Source organism: Macaca mulatta, chromosome 10 (genome assembly GCF_049350105.2).
Source record: "Macaca mulatta isolate MMU2019108-1 chromosome 10, T2T-MMU8v2.0, whole genome shotgun sequence".
In the NCBI taxonomy this organism is placed as follows: domain Eukaryota; kingdom Metazoa; phylum Chordata; class Mammalia; order Primates; family Cercopithecidae; genus Macaca; species Macaca mulatta.
The window spans coordinates 8,837,124-8,855,810 of NC_133415.1; the positions used below are offsets into that span (position 1 = coordinate 8,837,124).

Genomic DNA, 18,687 nt, shown 5'->3' on the forward strand with positions numbered 1-18,687 from the left:
TGACTCCCAGCTCAGCCCTGGGAGCTGTGTGTATCCTCTCTGGGTGTGGAACAGGCGTGGGAACAGCCTGGAGCCGGATCCTAAGCCCACCTCTGATTCCTGTGCTCTTGGAGGACAAGCGGGCTTTTCTGACACATAGGACAGGCTGTGCCCCGCCCTCACCCAGGAGTCTGGGCTCTTGTCCTGGTTCTGGAAACTTCTAGGCAAAATAAGAAGACTGGGAGGGTGGGAGCCTATTGTCCCTTCACTAATTCATTCCACAAATATTTGTTGAGTGCTTTCTGCGTGGAGTATTGGGGATACAGTGGTGACGACAGACACAGATCCCGGGATCTGCTCCAGGGCCACCTCTGGATACTTGTGGGGAGCCGGTGCCTGGGGTTGGAGGAAGGTCTGTGCAACGGCCAAGGCCAGCATTCAGGGACTTGCCATTGGGGCCACTGACACGTGGGTATCTTTTTCTTGGCCTGGCACCCACCCAGGCCCACGTCCGTGGGTTTAGTGTTAGGGCAAGTGAGGGAAGTGGGAAAGCAACAGAAAATCAGAAACCAACACCCAGGCTCCACCCTGGGCCTCCTTGAGCTACATTTGTGCCCTCACCGTCACGCATTTGTCCCTCATTGTCACATGGAGAACATGGTGGTTCCCACCTTGCATCACTGTGGGAGGGCCAGGGAGGAAATAGGGGAAGGTGCCTCGCAGCCGCTGAAGCCAGCTGCCCGCAGAGGGGCCTTAAGCTGGGCTGTGCGCTGACACAGCTGTGCTGGAAAACAACTCTAGGAAGCAGCAAGCACAACTCCAGCTCCTCATGTCATTCAGGTTCATTGCCAGGGTCCCCAACAATGATGATTTCCTGCAAAGGTAACTTCCGCCAACTTTTTCCCTAGACGCTATTCCCCCTGGGTGTGGTTTCTGTGACTGAGGGAGAGGTCGATAGCAGAGGAATCGTCGGAATTGTCCTCATCCCAGAGAGTTTCCAGAGGGGACCAGGGGCTGTGAAAAGTCTACCAAGGGCCTGGTTAGCTAGGGAAGGGCTCATCAGGGAAGATTTTGATATTTGAGCTGGGCTCTGAGGGATGAATAGGAGTTTGCTGGTTGGATGCCTGCAGATGAAGGACATTTAGGGCAGAGAGGAGAGCATATGCTAACGCCTGAAGCAAGAAGGGCTTAATGTTGAGAGAGCAGAGAGCTGGGAGGTGAGTCCAGAGTTGGGGCCATAGAGAGAGTGCCTTCAGGTAGGCAGTGGGGAGCTATGGTGGGTATTTGAGGAGGGGGTGGAGCCGCCTGTTGGTTTGGGCCCCCGGGGCTGGGGGCAGGTGCTCAGGCCTCACTGTGTGAGGCAGGATATCAGATTTGGGCTGTGAGCTCTGTGACTGGGGCAGAGAGAGGGCACCTGTCTTGGGTGGTGACTCAGGAAGAGCGGCACTTTGGGCTGGACGTTGGGAGTCCAGTCCCGGCCCACCCCGCAGGGCTGCATGACCTTGGCAGGTCACCTCATCTATCTGAGGGACAGATAACAGTGTCATGTGGTGAGCAGTGCTTGGAGGGCTGGCTTTGGTGTACTCGGGGAAGGTCACTCCCCTTTCCTGGCCTCGGTTTCCTCACGTGCTGGGATGATCACCACGCCCGCGGCCTAGGGTTGAGGTGGGGAATATCCCAGGAAACCCGTGGCCCCTACTCGGAACAGCGCCAGCTCAGGGGCGCTGACCGCTGGGTGCCTCCTTCCTCCCCATCCTCCAGGTAGGGCCCAGGGAGGTGAAGCGACTCTCCTGCTGTCCTAAGCTGGGACTCAAATCCTGGTCTCTCTGACCCAAGTCCACAGCTGCCAACTGGGGCCTTGAAGGATGCGTGAAACACCTGGGCCATGCTGATTAAATGGGTGGTGGCCAGAGACCCCAGCTGGGTGGCCCTGGGCATGGGTGAGGGGTGGGCTAGGCATCCACAGCCCTTCTTTTAGACCCGTGGGTCAAATACCAAGGGCCCCACGGAGCGAGGCCTCAGCTGCACCCATCACGGAGGCCCTGCCTGGGAGAGAGGCGTTTTGTTTTAAGTCCAACAAAGGGCCTGTAACTGTAGCCGGGCAGCTTGGAGCTGCTGGGCTGGTTTGGGGGTGGGGGCCAGGCCTGGTATGAGGTTGTAGCACCCTGCCCTTCCTTCACTTGGCTATTCCACTTCTCAGTTGGTAGTGGCCCCATGAGGGTGGCAGGAAAAGCTCCTGTGTGTGAGCTGGCACTTCCCAAGTTATAGACCCCTATGTGACCTGGGACCCCGCTTATCTCATCTCACATCTCTTCAAGGAGATAGGCCAGGCAGTGGCCCTTGCCTTCTAGGGACAGGACACGCGGCTCCGCCAGAGCACCCTCCTCAAATCGTTGCAGAGTAAGGACTCCTGGTGGGGTTTCCAGAAGGGGAGGGGCGATGGGGCTAGGCCTTGAGAGGTTAGCAGCGTCTTACCTGGCCCTGCGTAGAGCGGAGGCACTTGTCTGTGTTCTGCAGGATACACTACCTCAAGGGGCCCGTAGCAGATCCCACAAAGGAAGTAGAGAGGCCTGCACGCATGCAAGGAACTTGTTTCCGAGCTTCCTGGCAGTCAAGGTGAAAAGGGAACTAGTAGGGTAATGATAAGAAGAGAACACACATGCACATTTGCTGAGAGAACTACAGTCAGGGAGGTATATGGGGAGGCTATATAAACAAGCTGTGAAACAGCTTTCTTGAGAGCCAGTGTTTTATATGAACTTTGACTTCTCAGTCTCTCTAATTGAACTACCAGTATGGGCTTCACACACCTTTTATTTTGAAATAATTTCAAAGTTACTGGCCGGGCGCGGTGGCTCATGCCTGTAATCCCAGCACTTTGGAAGGCTGAGGCGAGTGGATCACGAGGTCAGGAGATTGAGACCATCCTGGCTAACACAGTGAAACCCCATCTCTACTAAAAAGTACAAAAAACTTAGGGACGTGGTGGCGGGTGCCTGTAGTCCCAGCTACTCAGGAGGCTGAGGCAGGAGAATGGCGTGAACCCAGGAGGCAGAGCTTGCAGTGAGCCGAGATCCGGCCACTGCACTCCAGCCTGGGCGACAGAGCAAGACTCGTCTCAAAAAAAAAACAAAAAAAAACAAAAAACCACATCAACACCTCAGTGGCCAGCAAACCACTCAGCACGGCTTCCTTAACCGTGAGCTGTTTGAAGCTACCAGGCTGAGCACTACTGACTATTTTTTTCAGGCTCTGAATCGCTCCAGGGATCTCAGCAGGGGTGGGAGGAACCAGCTCAACTGTGGAATAGTACCAAAATGTGGCCAGTCGAGGCTTCAAATAAGTCACAGCGGTCTTCACCAGTGCTGGGGTCTTCTCCCCAAGGTTATGGACAAATTGAGCCAAGGTTCTGGGATGGAAAGTCCATCATCCCAAACGGTCAGCTGAAGGTCACCCCCCCGGAAGGACCCTGTGTGGTTCACTTATTTATTTATTTATTTATTTATTTATTTATTTTGAGATGGAGTCTCACTCTGTCACCCAGGCTGGAGTGCAGTGGTGTGATCTCAGCTCACTGCAACCTCCCCCTCCCAGGTTCAAGTGATTTTCCTGCCTCAGCCTCCCGAGTAGCTGGGATTACAGGTGCCTGCCACCACGTCTGGCTAATTTTTGTATTTTTAGTAGAGACAGGGTTTCACCATCTTGGCCAGGCTGGTCTTGAACTCTTGACCTTGTGATCTGCCCACCTCTGCCTCCCAAAGTGCTGGGATTACAGGCGTGAGCCACCGCGCCTGGCCAGGACGCGTGGTTCACTTATACAAGGATCTTCCTCCCCCTCTGTCACCTGAGACCGCAAGACCACCCCCTGCCTCCTCCTCAGCCTTCTCAACCTGAGAACAAGGATGAAGACCTTTATGATGATCCACTTCCTCTTAATGAATAGTAAATATGTTTTCTCTTATGATTTATTTTCTCTTTATTTTTTGAGACGGAGTCTTGCTCTGTCACCCAGGATGGAGTACAGTGGCGTGGTCTCAGCTCACTGTAACCTCCACCTCCCGGGTTGAAGCAATTCTCCTGTATCAGCCTCCCGAGTAGCTGGGATTACAGGCACGTGCCACCATGCCCAGCTAGTTTTTGTATTTTTAGTAGAGATGGGGTTTCACCATGTTGGCCAGGCTGGTCTTGAACTCCTGACCTTATGATCCTCCTGTCTCGGCCTCCCAAAGTGCTGGGATTACAGGTGTGAGCCACCGCGCCCGGCCCCTTATGAGAACAGTTTTCTCTAGCTTTCTTTACTGTAAAAATATAGTATACAATACATAAAATATACAAATACGTTATTGGTAAGGCTTTTAGTCAATAGTATACTAGTACGAAAGTTTTGGGGAAACCAGAAGTTATACATGGATTTTTTTTTTTTTTTTTTTTTTTAAAGACAGGTCTGGCCCAGGCTGGAGTGCAGTGGCGTGATCTTGGCTCACTGCAACCTCTGCCTTCTGGGCTCAAGCGATTCTCCTGCCTCAGCCTCCCAAGTGGCTGGGATTACAGGTGCCCACCACCACACCTGGTTAATTTTTGTATCACTAGTAGAGATGGGGTTTCACCATGTTGGCCAGGCTGGTCTTGAACTTCTGACCTCGGGTGATCTGCCTGCCTCGGCCTCCCACAGTGCTGGGATTACAGGTGTGAGCCACCGCACCTGGCCTATACATGGACTGTCAACTATACAGGTCAGCCCCTAACCCCCATGCCATTCAAGGGTCCACCGTGTATATATGCACACATGCAGTATCTAATATATTTAATATACATTGGATATATACTGTGAAGAGAGAAATAAAGCAAATGTAGCAAATAATAACGTTAGGTACATCTGGGTGAAGAGTACATGAGAGCTCTGTTTGTTTTTTTTTTTTTTTTGAGACAGGGTTTCACTTTATCACCCAGGCTGGAGTGCAGAGGCATGATCTCAGCTCACTGTAGCCTTGACCTCTTGTACCCAAGCAATCCTCCCACCTCAGTCCCCGAAGTAACTGGGGCTACAGGCACGTACCACCAGGCCTTGGTAATTTTTTTGCAGAGACACAGTTTCACCATGTTGCCCAGGCTAATCTCAAACTTCTGAGCTCAAGCGATGGGCCAGCCTTAGCCTTCCAAGTGCTAGGATTGCAGGTGTAAGCCACCGCGTCCAGCCCATAAATGCTCTTTTACAGTAACTTTGAAATTATTTCTTTTTTTTTTTTTTTGAGATGGAGTCTTGTTCTGTCAAGCTCTGCCTCCCGGGTTCACGCCATTCTCCTGCCTCAGCCTCCGGAGTAGCTGGGACTACAGGCGCCCGCCACCTCGCCCGTCTAATTTTTTTTTTTTTTTTTTTTTTTTGAGACAGAGTCTCGCTCTGTCGCCCAGGCTGGAGTGCAGTGGCCGCATCTCAGCTCACTGCAAGCTCCGCCTCCCGGGTCTACGCCATTCTCCTGCCTCAGCCTCCCGAGTAGCTGGGACTATAGGCGCCCGCCACCTCACCCGGCTAGTTTTTTGTATTTTTTTAGTAGAGACGGGGTTTCACCGTATTAGCCAGGCTGGTCTCGATCTCCTGACCTTGTGATCCGCCCGTCTCGGCCTCCCAAAGTGCTGGGATTACAGGCTTGAGCCACCGCGCCCGGCCCCGTCTAATTTTTTTTTTGTATTTTTTAGTAGAGACAGGGTTTCACCGTGTTAGCCAGGATGGTCTCGATCTCCTGACCTCGTGATCCGCCCATCTTGGCCTCCCAAAGTGCTGGGATTACAGGCTTGAGCCACCGTGCCCGGCCTGATGTGGTTTTATGTCGGAGAGATCATAGGCAAGCGTGGCATCATTGGCTAGAATGTTTGAAGACCAATCTTTAACATCTGATTATATTTGATTTATTATTTGAGTGTTGTTGGACCACGTGTGATCAGACTGCTATCTGAATAAAACAAGATTTGTCAAAAATTCCAAAAAAAAAGTGAACCAAGCAGTTCCAACCCATGTTCAAGGGTCATCTGTGTCTATCTTTTGAACCATTTGAGAGTAAGTTTGCCCCTTTGCCCCTAAATATTTCGGTGTGTATCTCCTAAGAACAAGGACATTCTTTTGCATAACCACAGAATAATTACAGGAAAGTAACATTAGTACAACACTATTATCTAATCCACAAGCCTTATTCAAATTTTTTTTTTTTTTTTTGAGACGGAGTCTTGGCTCTTGTCATCCAGGCTGGAGTCCAGTGGCATGATCTTGGCTCACTGCAACCTCCGCCTCCTGTGTTCAAGCAGTTGTCCTGCCTCAGCCCCCAAAGTAGCTGGGATTACAGGCACTTGCCACCATGCACAGCTAATTTTTGTGATTTTAGTAGAGATGGGATTTCACCATGTTGGCCAGGCTGGCCAAATTTCATCAATTGTCTCAGTATTGGCCTTTGTAACAATTCTTTCTTGGGCCAGTGCTAATCTAAAACCACATGCCGGAGTTCGTCCTGTCTCTTTGGCTTCTGTACTAGTTTACCAGGGCTGCCATAACAAATTTTCTGCAAACCAGGCAGCTGAAGACAACAGAACCTTATTCTCTTATAGTTCTGGAGGCCAGAAGTCTGAGATCCAGGTGTCAGGAGGGCAGGGCTGTGCTCTCTCTGAGGTTTAGGGGAGGATCCTTCAGCTCTTGGAGTCTGTCAGCAGTTTTTGGTTTTTAATTTTTTTGGATTTTTTTGTTTGAGAGGGAGTCTTGCTCTGTCGCCCAGGCTGGAGTGAAGTGGCGCGATCTCAGCTCACTGCAACCTCCACCTTCTGGATTCAAGTGATCCTCCTGCCTCAGCCTCCCGAGTAGCTGGGATTACAGGTGTGCACCACCACGCCCGGCTACTTTTTGTATTTCTGGTAGAGACGCGGTTTTCCATGTTGGTCAGGCTGGTCTCCAACTCCTGACCTCGTGATCCACCCGCCTCGGCCTCCCAAACTGCTGGGATTACAGGCGTGAGCCACTGTGCCCGGCCCCCCACTTTTTTTTTTTTTTTTTGTGACAAGAGTCTCGCTCTATCGCCCAGGCTAGTGCAGTGGCACGATCTCAGCTCACTGCAACCTCCACCTCCCGGGTTCAGGCGATTCTCCTGCTCCAGCCGCCCAAGTAGCTGGGGTAGCCCACCACACCCAGCTAATTTTTGTATTTTTGGTAGAGATGGGGTTTCACCATGTTGGCCAGGCTGGTCTCGATCTTCTGACCTCAAGTGATCTGCCTGCCTTGGCCTCCTAAAGTGCTGGGATTACAAATGTGAGCTACCGTGCCTGGCCTTTTTTTTTGTTTTGTTTTGAGATGGAGTTTCTCTCTCGTTGCCCAAGTGGTAGTGCAATGGCGCAATCTCGGCTCACTGCAACCTCCACCTCCTGGGTTCAAGCATTTCTCCTGCCTCAGTTTCCCAAGTAGCTAGGATTACAGGCATGCGCCACCACACCCAGCTAATTTTTTGCATTTTTAGTAGAAACTGGATTTCACGATGTTGGCCAGGCTGGTCTTGAACTCCTGACCTCAGATGATCCACCTGCCTCAGCCTCCCTAAGTGCTGGGATTACAAGCGTGAGCCACCGCGCCCAGCCTCTTTTTTTTTTTTTTTTTTTTTTCGATATGGAGTCTTGCTCTGTCTCCCAGGCTGGAGTGTGGTGGTACAATCTTGGCTCACTGCAACCTCCTCCTCCCAGATTCAAGTGATTTTCCTGCCTCAGCCTCCTGAGTAGCTGGGATTACAGGTGTGTGCCCAGCCAGGGATTTGGGTTTTCTAACCAACTTTTAGGGCTTTTCTTTTTGAATAGAGACAGAGTTTTGCTATGTTGCCCAGGCTGGTCTCGAACTCCTGGACTCAAGCAATCTTTTTGCCTCTACCATCTGAGTAGCTGGGACCACGGGCATGTGACACCGCAACCAGCTAACTTTTTTTTTTTTTGAGATGGAGCCTCGCTCTTGATGCCCAGGCGGGAGTGCAATGGCATGATCTTGGCTCATTGCAACCTCCACCTCCCAGGTTCAAGCGATTCTCCTGCCCCACCCTCCCAAGGATCTGGGATTACAGGCACCCGCCACCACGCCTGGCTAATTTTTGTATTTTTAGTAGAGACGGGATTTCGCCATGTTGGCCAGGCTTGTCTTGAACCCCTGACCTCAGGTGATCCACCCACCTCGGCCTCCCAAAGTGCTGGGATTACAGGTGTAAGCTACTGTGCCCGGCCTACAACCAGCTAACTTTTTATATTTTTTCTAGAGACAGAGTTTCACCTTGTTGCCCAGGCTGGTTTCAAACTCCTGGACTCAAACTGTTCCCCTGCCTCCGCCTCCCAGAGTGTTGGGATTACAGGCGTGAGCCACTATGCCTGGCCCCGTTTTAGGGCCTTCGTGAGGCTGAGATGTCGGGGGCAGGGGCTGGAAAGGAACAGCCCCTCAGGGCTGTGTGGCGCGGTCCGCCTGAGCCTGAGGTTCCCAGTGTGGTATAAGGGATGAGTGGACTCTGGGTCAGCTCCGACCTGCCAGCTGTGTGACTGAGTGAGTCGCTTTGCCCTTCTGGGTTGTTTCCTCATCTGCGAAATGGTGGCGGTGACAGTGCCTACCGCGTGGGGTTACTGCGAGGGCTGTGCCTGTGTGGTGCCCGATGTGGCCCTGGGATCCCCGAGGCTGTTGACCTTGGTGATCTGAGCAGTAGAGTCGCAGCTCTGGGGGCCTTGCAGATCACCTGGTCCACTCCAGTTGAGAGGGGAAGGGACTTTCTTGGGGTCACACAGCCAGTGACCTTCCCAGTGCCTGGCTCGGTGCTTTGCTTTCCTTACACCTGATGGCAAAACCTCAGGGCTCAGGGACATTCATGGATGTCATTTGGGGGAAGTGGCTCAGTTCACCCAGCTTCACTGACTTGTTCTAGTGTGCTCTGTGGGAGAGCAAAGAGGAGAGCATCAATCTCAGTGGCCCCAAGGGACCGGATCTAAAGGTGCCATAGAGCCATTTGGTCAGTGTAGTCCTTTCAGATAGATTCTGAGTTGGGGTTATTATTTGTCTGTTTGTCTAAATCAAGCTAGAACTTGACATCGCTTAATAAGACCAGGGAAGTTGCTGGGTGTGGGGGCTCACGCCTGTAATCCCAGCACTTTGGGAGGCCGAGGCAGGTGGATCACAAGGTCGGGAGTTCAAGACCAGCCTGGCCAACGTGGTGAAACCCTGTCTCTACTAAAAATACAAAAATTAGCCAGGCATGATGATAGGTGCCTGTAATCCCAGCTACTCGGGAGGCTGAGGCAGAGAATTGCTTGAACCCAGGAGGCAGAGGTTGCAGTGAGCCGAGATCGGGCCACTGCACTCCAGCCTGGGTGGTGGGGTGACAGAGCGAGACTCTGTATCAAAAACAAAACAAAACAAAAACCAGGGAAGCTGACTAAAGGAAGGAAGAGAAGGAGGGAACACAAATATATTATGCTCAAGATTAATTTTGCTCTGAGCTTCCTAGTAGCCAAAGTGAAAAAGGATATGTGCTTAGAGACACAGCACTTTTTGGTCCTGGCTCCTCAGAGGAAATGGAGCTTTTTCTCATGGTACTGAGCATAGAAGCCTGGGTAATGCTCAGTGACAAGTGTAATGAGCAACAGGTGTAATGCTCAGTCTGGTCTTTATAGCTTCTCCTAGTGGGCACCAAAATTGATGATGCTGTCTGGATGAGGGTGGTGGGGAGAGGGTGCTCCCGGCAGAGGGGACAGCATGAGCAGAGGCCTGGGAGTGTGGACGAGCCGGTGTGTTTAGGGAAAGGCAGGCTTCTGTGCTGACCCCATGGGTCCCTGTCGTTTCAGTTGGGCCATGTGGTGCTCTCCCCAGTCTGGTTCCTATACAGTCTGCTCATGAAGCTGTTCCGGCGCTCCACGCCAGCCATCACCCTCGAGAGTCCGGACATCAAGTACTCGCTGCGGCTCATCGACCGGGAGGTGAGTGCCGGCCACTGCTGCTGCCTCGTCAGCATCACAGCATTGCCCAGGCACCTACAGGCATCTACTCTGTGCTCAGGGCATGGTCCCGCTCTGAAGTAGATACTGTTGTCCGCCCATTCTACAGATGGAGAAAGCGAGGTGATGTCCTTTGCTAAGGCCACCAGGAAGTGGCTGAGGGATTTAAACCCTGGTCTCTCTGTCCACAGAGCCCATTCTCTGAACCACACTCACTGCCTCATGGAAGGTCAGAGTGGAAGGAACCCCTCAGAACTTTTAGGTCCATTTATGGGGTAGGAATGCAGGGGGTGAGAGGTTTGAAGATAAGCTCTCCTCCCTCCTCCCCCTCCCCCAGCCTCATTCCCCACAGCCTGGTACTGCTGGACCTGGACACCTTTCACATCTGTGCAGATTCCCTGGGTGCTCTGAGCTGTGTGGGCTCCCTCTGCCCTGTTTGATTCTTACTTTCTTTCATTAGTTAGTTCATACTTTTTTTTGAGACAGAGTCTTGCTCTGTGTCCCAGGCTGGAGTGCAGTGGTGCAATCTCGACTCACCGCAACCTCTGCCTCCCCAGGCTCAAGTGATTCTCCTACCTCAGCCCCCTGAGTAGCTGCAATGACAGGCGTGAGCCACTGCGCCCAGCCTAATTTTTGTATTTTTTGTAGAGGTGGGGTTTCGTCCTGTTGCCCAGGCTGGTCTCAAACTCCTGGGCTCTAGTGATCCCTGCCCCTCCACCTCCCAAAGTGTTGGGATTACAGGCATGAGCCATGGTTCCTGACCTGACTCCTTTTTTTCTTTTTTTTTTTTTTGAGACAGAGTCTTGCTCTGTCGCCCAGGCTGGAGTGCAGTGGCCGGATCTCAGCTCACTGCAAGCTCTGCCTCCCGGGTTTACGCCATTCTCCTGCCTCAGACTCCCGAGTAGCTGGGACTACAGGCGCCCGCCACCTCACCCGGCTAGTTTTTTGTATTTTTTTAGTAGAGACGGGGTTTCACTGTGTTAGCCAGGATGGTCTCGATCTCCTGACCTCGTGATCCGCCCGTCTCGGCCTCCCAAAGTGCTGGGATTACAGGCTTGAGCCACCGCGCCCGGCCGACTCCTTTTTTTCAAAGCTCTGATTATGATTTAAAACCAACCTCTCCCTCTTTTGCCTTGCTGCCCAGTAAAAGCTGCTTCCTTCGGTCGCTTGCCCTCTTTGGAGCCCCTCCCTTGCTCTATTTCTGGCCACCCCCAGCAGGCACAGGAGGGGTGTGGCAGGGAAAACTGAGTCACAGCAGAGAATGTCGTCTGCCAGGGCCCAAGTCTCCACCCTGGGCTTGTGCCTGGTGCATCTGACTCAGGCTTCACAGGAATCTCAGGCTTCCATGGCACGGAACTGGCCGCTTCCTGGAACTTTTGGAGCAAGTGTCTGTAATTATCCCAGGAGCTCACAGAGACGTTGACATTCAGAAGCAAAAAAAAAAATACAAAATGAAAAGTAAATTACCAGCCAGGCACGGTGACTCATGCCTGTAATCCCAGCACTTTGGGAGGTTGAGGCCAGTGGATCACCTGAGACCAGCCTGGCCAACATAGTGAAACCCCATCTCTACTAACAATACGAAAATTAGGCCAGGCACGGTGGCTCACACCTGTAATCCCAGCACTTTGGGAGGCCGAGGTGGGCGGATCACAAGGGCAGGAGATCGAGACCATCTTGGCTAACACAGTGAAACCCTGTCTCTACTAAAAATACAAAAAATTAGCTGGGCGTGGCAGCGTGTGCCTGTAGTCCCAGCTGCTGGGGAGGCTGAGGCAGGAGAATGGTGTGAACCCGGGAGGCGGAGCTTGCAGTGAGCCGAGATGGTGCCACTGCGCTCCAGCCTGGGTGACAGAGCGAGACTCCGTCTCGAGATAAATAAATAAATTAATTAGCCAGGCGTGGTGGCGGGCACCTGTAATCCCAGCGGGACTCCGTCTCGAGATAAATAAATAAATAAATAAATAAATAAATAAGCAAGCCAGGCGTGGTGGCGGGCACCTGTAATCCCAGCGGGACTCCGTCTCGAGATAAATAAATAAATAAATAAATAAGCCAGGCGTGGTGGCGGGCACCTGTAATCCCAGCTGCTCTAGAGGCTAAGGCAGGAGAATGGCGTGAACCTGGAAGGTGGAGCTTGCGGTGAGCCGAGATTGTGCCACTGCACTCCAGCCTGGGCTACAGAGCAAGACTCCATCTCAAAAGAATAAATAAATACGAAAATTAGCCGGGCATGGTGGCAGGTGCATGTAATCCCAGCTACTCGGGAGGCTGAGGCAGGAGAATCACTTGAAGCGGGAGACAGAGGTTGCAGTGAGCTGAGATCACACCATTGCACTCCAGTCTGGGTGATAAGAGCGAAACTCCGTTTCAAAAAAATAAAAAAACAAAAAAAAGTAAATCACCACCTTCCAGATGAGACCACACTTACCTTTGGGATATGATTTTTTTTTTTTTTCCAAGATGGAGTCTTGCTCTGTCACCTAGGCTGAGTGCAGTGGTGCAATCTCGGCTCACTGCAAACTCCACCTCCCAGGTTCACGCCATTCTCCTGCCTCAGCCTCCCACGTAGCTGATACTACAGGTGCCCGCCACCATGCCCGGCTAATTTTTTGTATTTTTAGTAGAGATGGGGTTTCACCGGGTTAGCCAGGATGGTCTCGATCTCCTGACCTCGTGATCTGCCCGCCTCGGCCTCCCAAAGTGCTGAGATTACAGGTGTGAGCCACCGCATCCGGCTGTTTGTTTTTGAGATGGAGTTTCACTCTCGTTGCCCAGACTGTAGTGCAATGGCGTGATCTCAGCTCACTGCAACCTCTGCCTCCTAGGTTCAAGCGATTCTCCTGCCTCAGCCTCCCAAGTAGCTGGGATTACAGGTGCCCACCACACCCTGCTAATTTTTTTTGTATTTTTAGTAGAATTGGGGTTTCACCATGCTGGCCAGGCTGGTCTTGAACTCCTGACCTCAGGTGATCCACCTGACTTGGCCTCTCAAAGTGCTGGAATTACAGGCGTGAGCCACCGCACCCAGCCCTGTGGTATGTTTTATACTTATGTGAGCAGGCACACATGTTTTTTTCTTACCCAAATGAAATCATAACATTTTGAAACCTGTTAACATTCTTTTCCCTTGTTATTGGTGGTTTTTTTGTGTGTGTTTGTGTTTTTTTAGAACAAGGTCTCGCTCTGTCACCCAGGCTGCTTACTGCAACCTCTCACTCTTGGGCACAAGCCTTCTAAGTAGCTGGGACCATGTGCATGCACCATTATGCCTGGCTCTGTTACTGTTGTTCCTTTTTTTTTTTTTCTGAGACGGAGTTTCGCTCTTGTTGCCCAGGCTGGAGTGCAATGGCACAATCTTGACTCACCGCAACCTCAGCCTCCCAGGTTCAAGCGATTCTCAGGCCTCAGCCTCCCAGGTGGCTGGGATTATAAGCATGCACCACCGGCTAATTTTGTATTTTTAGTAGAGACGGGGTTTCTCCATGTTGGTCAGGCTGGTCTCCAACTTTGACCTCAGGTGATCTGCCAGCCTCAGCCTCCCGAAGTGCTGGGATTACAGGCATGAGCCACCGCGTCTGGCCCTATTGTTTCTTAATTCCAGAAATAATGTATTATTTATATGTGCTCACAATAAAAATTCTGTGAAGGACGACCTCCATACCTACCCCATTGCCGCATCCCAGGGCCCCATGCAGATGGCCCAGGTCACGGCTCAGCGTGAGCCTGCCAGACCCTATATGGGTATCTCGTTCATACACGCGGGTGTGTGGAGGTGCGGGTGTGCACACGCAGTTTCTTGTTCTGATAACCTGGTTTTTTAGCCAGCCGTACAACATGGATCCTTTTAGTATTTCATCATAGGGATGTTACACAAGGGAGTGTGTGGCAGATGTCCTAGGATTGCAGCTTTGCCCCCGCATTGTGCCCGCGTGGCTTTGCAGGTTCCGCAGCAGGCCTGCTCTGGGTGCTCTGTGCTTTGCCCCACCTGGCTACCCTACTAGAGGTTGGCCAGCACCATAATTATTCGTCTCTTGTCCTCATTTCTGTTCCTTTTTTTTTTTTTTTTTTTTTTTGAGATTGAGTTTCACTCTTGTTGCCCAGGCTAGAGTACAATGGTGCAATCTCGGCTCACTGCGACCTCTGCCTCCTGGATTCAAGTGATTCTTCTGCCTCAGCCTCCTGAGTAGCTGGGATGACAGGCATGCACTACCACGCCCAGCTAATTTTGTAGGTTCAGTAGAGACGGGGGTTTCTCCATGTTGTTCAGGCTGGTCTCGAACTCCTGACCTCAGGTGATCTGCCCGCCTCGGCTTCCCAAAGTGCTGGGATTATAGGCCACCGTGCCCGGCCATCTCATTTCTATTCTTCCTCCAAATGTTTTCTGGCATGGGTTTCTGACCTTGACTGTTGGGACCAATTGATAATCCTGGAATCCACTTCCGGAAGGCCTTGGGGCTGTGTTTGCCTACAATGCAGAGGCTTCTGGTAGAGGCACCTTTGAGGCCTGGGCTGCTGGGCAGAGGTTGGTGGGCCACCTGCACACTTGATCCTGAGCAGTGTCTGCACCGTCTTTCCTGCGATTTGCCTCGGCTCACACGTGCAGGGACGGGTCTCCCCTTGCGGCAGCTGCTCTGTGCTAGAACACTGCTGAGGTCAGAGGGTTCTTGTACCGAGCCTGGATGGGCATCTGTGATGTCCTCCCCCATTGGAGAGGTCTGTTATCCCCCACTAAGTGATGACACCGTCCACCTGTGGACTTTGCCACATTTGGATGTAAGCGCCTCTGCAGCACCCACCTTCCGCATGGCTCCTTCACAGTCCCTCTCCTGGCCATGCCGGGTATTGGGAACCCCACAGGGAGTGCACCCTCAGGGCGCTGGGTTTGGTTCCAGCTCTGACTGGAACTGGTTATGTGATTGGCCCTGGCCTCAGCATAAGACCCACTTAACAAGACCTCAGGGGTTTTAGTCTCAGCTCCGTCCCTGGCCCAGTCTGGCTCTTAGCCAGCCCCCCTCCTCCTCTGCCACTGTCCCAGCCACTGGCCATGCTCTGGGTGCCCACCTCGTGCAGGGTGGAAGCCTGGCTTTGGGCTTTTGGAGTTCCTGGGCAGGGAAGGCTCCCACTTTTTGCCCTGTGAAGCCTACCTCAGTCCTGGCTGCCCCATTTCCCAAGGGGCTCTCAGGTGCAGTGGCCTCTGCAGCCCCTCTCTTGGGGTGCAGGCCTGGGCACATGCAGCCTTGTCTAGCTCTGCCCCAGTTTGCCCATCCAGCCCCCGAGTTCTTCCTGCCGCTTCAGGCCGCTGCTTGAACTGAAGGCAGAGGTGGGTTCCTCCCTCCCTGTCCTGGAAGTTTTGGGGCTGTTCTGACATCCTCCCTTTGGGACCCTGGGTTCATTCCTGCTCTGGCCACCTTGTTTGTGGCCCCTCTGGGCCAGGACACACACACCCGGCGTGCACCTGACCTCAGCAACTCACACGCAGTGTGCAGGTGTGTGCATCTGCACGTGGCACCGGCGTCACTTCTTACAAGGACACTCGGGCACTGGGGAAGGGTGAGGACACAAAGGAGGAATGGGATGGGGACTCTGACGCCTGGGAGCCCCCCTGGGAGGCCTCTGCCCTGGGGACCGTTCAGCAGCTCTGGACCTCTCTCCAGATTATCAGCCATGACACCCGGCGCTTCCGCTTTGCCCTGCCGTCACCCGAGCATATCCTGGGCCTGCCTGTCGGTGAGTCACGCCCCTGCCAGGCCCACTTGGAGCCTGGCAGGCAGCTGGGGCACTAAATCAGAGAGATGGGAGCTTCATATTTCCACCAGGGAGAGCGGGGAAGGCTTCAGGAGGAGGTGACAGCTGCCCTGGGCCTTTGAGGGGGAGTCTGTTGGAATGAGAGTGGGAAGGCCCAGGGTCCCTGACAGTGGCACCAGGAGGAGTGAAGGTGTGGAGGCAGGAAGCTGGGACGTGAGGGGAATCCCCAGGAGGGGTGGGAGGGGGCCGTGGGAGCTGAGGCCAGGCCAGGCTTTGAATGCTGGGTGGGGGTGCAGGGTAGTGGCTTGACAAGACCCAGGGGTCACCTGTAGGGATGATCTCTGGCCCAGTGTGACCCCGTTCTGTCCTGCAGGCCAGCACATCTACCTCTCGGCTCGAATTGACGGAAACCTGGTCATCCGGCCCTATACACCTGTCTCCAGTGATGATGACAAGGGCTTCGTGGACCTGGTCATCAAGGTGAAGCCTCTGGGTCATGACTGTGGAGGAGGCCCGGGTGGGTGGCCATGGCAACAGCCCATGTGGACCCCCCCTGGACAGGGAAGGCTCCCGCTCCCGCCCTGTGCAGCCTAGCCTTGGTCATGGCTGCCCCCATGCTTCCCCAGGGGCTTGCAGATGCAGTGGCTTCTAGAGCCCCTCTCGAGTCCACGTCCCCCACAGCCTGGACTCTAAAGAGCCAGTGCTCCCTTGTGCCTGGTTTCTGAGTAAATAGCACGTCATCGTTTACCAACAAAAGCCAAACAAGGGGGTCTTGGCAGAGATCAGGGGCCAGGGTTCAGGGCAAGCGCCCTTAAACCAGGAACAGGTACCTGCAGCAGAGGCGCCAGGAAGGCTGGCCGGTGGTGCAGATGCCCTGCTGCGAGGTGTGACAGCGCAGCCCCGTCCCTGCTCTCATGCCAGGAGATTCCTGGGAGCTGGGTCCCGAGTGTGCGGGGTGAGGCAGCCACTCCACCGTGGTCAGCGGCCGCGCCTCGGTGACACACAGGCCCTGTTCTTACTCCTTTCTCTGAGAAATGTCCCTCAGGCCTGCTAGGGAAACGTGAGGGGCTCGTGCAGTGTGGTCTGGGAGCTGGGGTGATGGGCTTTCTGGGGTCTGTTGCGGAGTTCGAGGTGGAGGTTCACAGTAGAAGATGCAGCCGTTAGGGGCAGCAGACCACAGAGACCTGGGGCTGCAGCCCAGAGCCTGAAACATACGTGCCGAGTGGGGCCGCAGCCCGGAGCATGAAATGTACCTGCCGAGTGGGAAGAAAGAGGCAGCACAGCGGCTCCTGCAGGGACATTTTTGTGAAAATCAGAAATACAAGCTTTTAGCTGGGCGCGGTGGCTCACAACTGTAAGCCGCTGTGGGAGGCGGAGGCGGGCGGATCACCTGAGGTCAGGAGTTCAAGACCAGCCTGGCCAACATGGAGAAACCCCGTCTCTACTAAAAATACAAAAAAATTAGCTGGGCATGGTGGCGTGCACCTGCAATCCCAGCTACTTGGGAGGCTGAGGCAGGAGAATGGCTTGAATCTGGGAGGCAGAGGTTGCAGTGAGACAAGATTGTGCCACTATATTCCAGCCTGGGCAATAGAACGAGAGTCAGTCAAAAAAAAAAAAAAAAAGGAAAAAAAAGAAATACAAGTTTTCTTGCAGAACAGAGGGTGAGAAGCAGCCTAGACCAGTAGGTGTATGGGGTGTTGGAGACCCTCCCCAGTCAAGGCCAAAGCCCTATAGCCTTCCCAGCCCAGTGCCCTCAGGTGCCCCTGGAGCCCTCTTACTGGGCCGCAGCTGAGGCCCTGGATCTCGCCAGGTCTTGGGGCAGGCACTGGATCTCAAGAGTGGGTGGGGCCCTGGCCTGGGCTCCTTCCTTGCTGGGGCACCCAGACCTGGCCTCAGGAACCTGTCTTTGGCTGGAGGACGGGCACTGGGCACATGGTCATGGGGAAGCCAGTGCTCCCTGCAGGGGACAGGTATCTGCGACCGAGCTTCCAGAAGGGCCACCAGGGATGGGTGGGGTTGGCTGGTGAGAGTGGCTCCCTAGTAGGCGACAGGGAAGGTGAGATCTGGGACTGAGGAGGCGCTGACCAGGTGAAGAAGGAAGAACAGAAGCTTCAGGTGCTTGGCCGGGCGCGGTGGCTCAAGCCTGTAATCCCAGCACTTTGGGAGGCCGAGATGGGCGGATCACGAGGTCAGGAGATCGAGACCATCCTGGCTAACACGGTGAAACCCCGTCTCTACTAAAAAATACAAAAAACTAGCCGGGCGCGGTGGCGGGCGCCTGTAGTCCCAGCTACTCGGGAGGCTGAGGCAGGAGAATGGCGTGAACCCGGGAGGCGGAGCTTGCAGTGAGCTGAGATCCGGCCACTGCACTCCAGCCTGGGCGGCAGAGCAAGACTCCGTCTCAAAAAAAAAAAAAAAAAAAAAAAAGAAGCTTCAGGTGCAAAGGCCCTGAGGTCAGCAGCAGGCTCGAGGATTGAAGTGGCTGGAGGGTTGGGGCAAGGGGTGGGAGAGGTCAGTGGGGCCAGACAGGGCCTTGGAGGCCCCAGTAAGTTTTGGGGCTTTGTCCAGAAGCACAGAGGAGGTGGTGAGGGCTCAAGCATCTGTTCACATTGAAGTCTCTCTGGCCAGATGTGGAGAAGCTATTAGGAGGATTCAAGTTGGGGTTGAAAAACCCACAGGTGACCAGGCCTCTCCTGGCTTGGAGACCTCGCTGGCTCCCTTGGTCCTTGGTAAAGGTCAGAGTCCTGGCCTGGCACCCAGGGCCCAGGAAAGTGTGCTCTGTCTGCCTTTCCCTGGCCCTCCACTCCCCTCTGCCTTCACGCCCCGTAGCCACTCTCTGTGCTGAAGCCACAACAGGCTCCCCTCCCCGAGGCCCTGTATACGCACTGTCCCTCCCCCAGCCGCCTTTCCCTTCTCCATCCATCAGACTCCCCGGGCGGGGTGAGCCACTCCTCCTCTGTCTCCCCATCTCTT

At 53.7% G+C, this 18,687-nt stretch overlaps 1 protein-coding gene and 2 long non-coding RNA genes across 23 annotated transcripts in view; 2 read left to right on the forward strand and 1 right to left on the reverse strand.

Moving 5' to 3' along the window:
* LOC144331623 (uncharacterized) overlaps positions 1-3,126 on the reverse strand; it is a 71,172-nt gene extending 68,046 nt beyond the window's left edge. Inside the window, exon 1 of the long non-coding RNA XR_013398933.1 lies at positions 3,068-3,126. This is a non-coding gene — a long non-coding RNA (uncharacterized LOC144331623). The remainder of the gene's footprint in view (positions 1-3,067) is intronic.
* The window catches only part of CYB5R3 (cytochrome b5 reductase 3), a 61,277-nt gene that overhangs the window by 3,846 nt on the left and 38,744 nt on the right, over positions 1-18,687 (forward strand). For 10 of the 21 annotated variants that reach the window (XR_013398714.1, XR_013398711.1, XR_013398712.1 and 7 more), the window contains 3 exon segments: positions 9,814-9,945; positions 15,621-15,693; positions 16,085-16,191. Coding sequence is in view for 13 of the 21 variants with exons in the window: in XM_077948710.1 (XP_077804836.1) it covers positions 9,814-9,945; positions 15,621-15,693; positions 16,085-16,191 (312 nt within the window). In the remaining 8 variants the exon portion in view is untranslated. 21 annotated transcript variants of the gene reach the window in all.
* LOC144331617 (uncharacterized) lies at positions 803-3,921 on the forward strand. The gene is made up of 4 exons (XR_013398927.1): positions 803-861; positions 2,298-2,379; positions 2,497-2,595; positions 3,755-3,921. It is a non-coding gene; the product is annotated as an uncharacterized LOC144331617 (long non-coding RNA).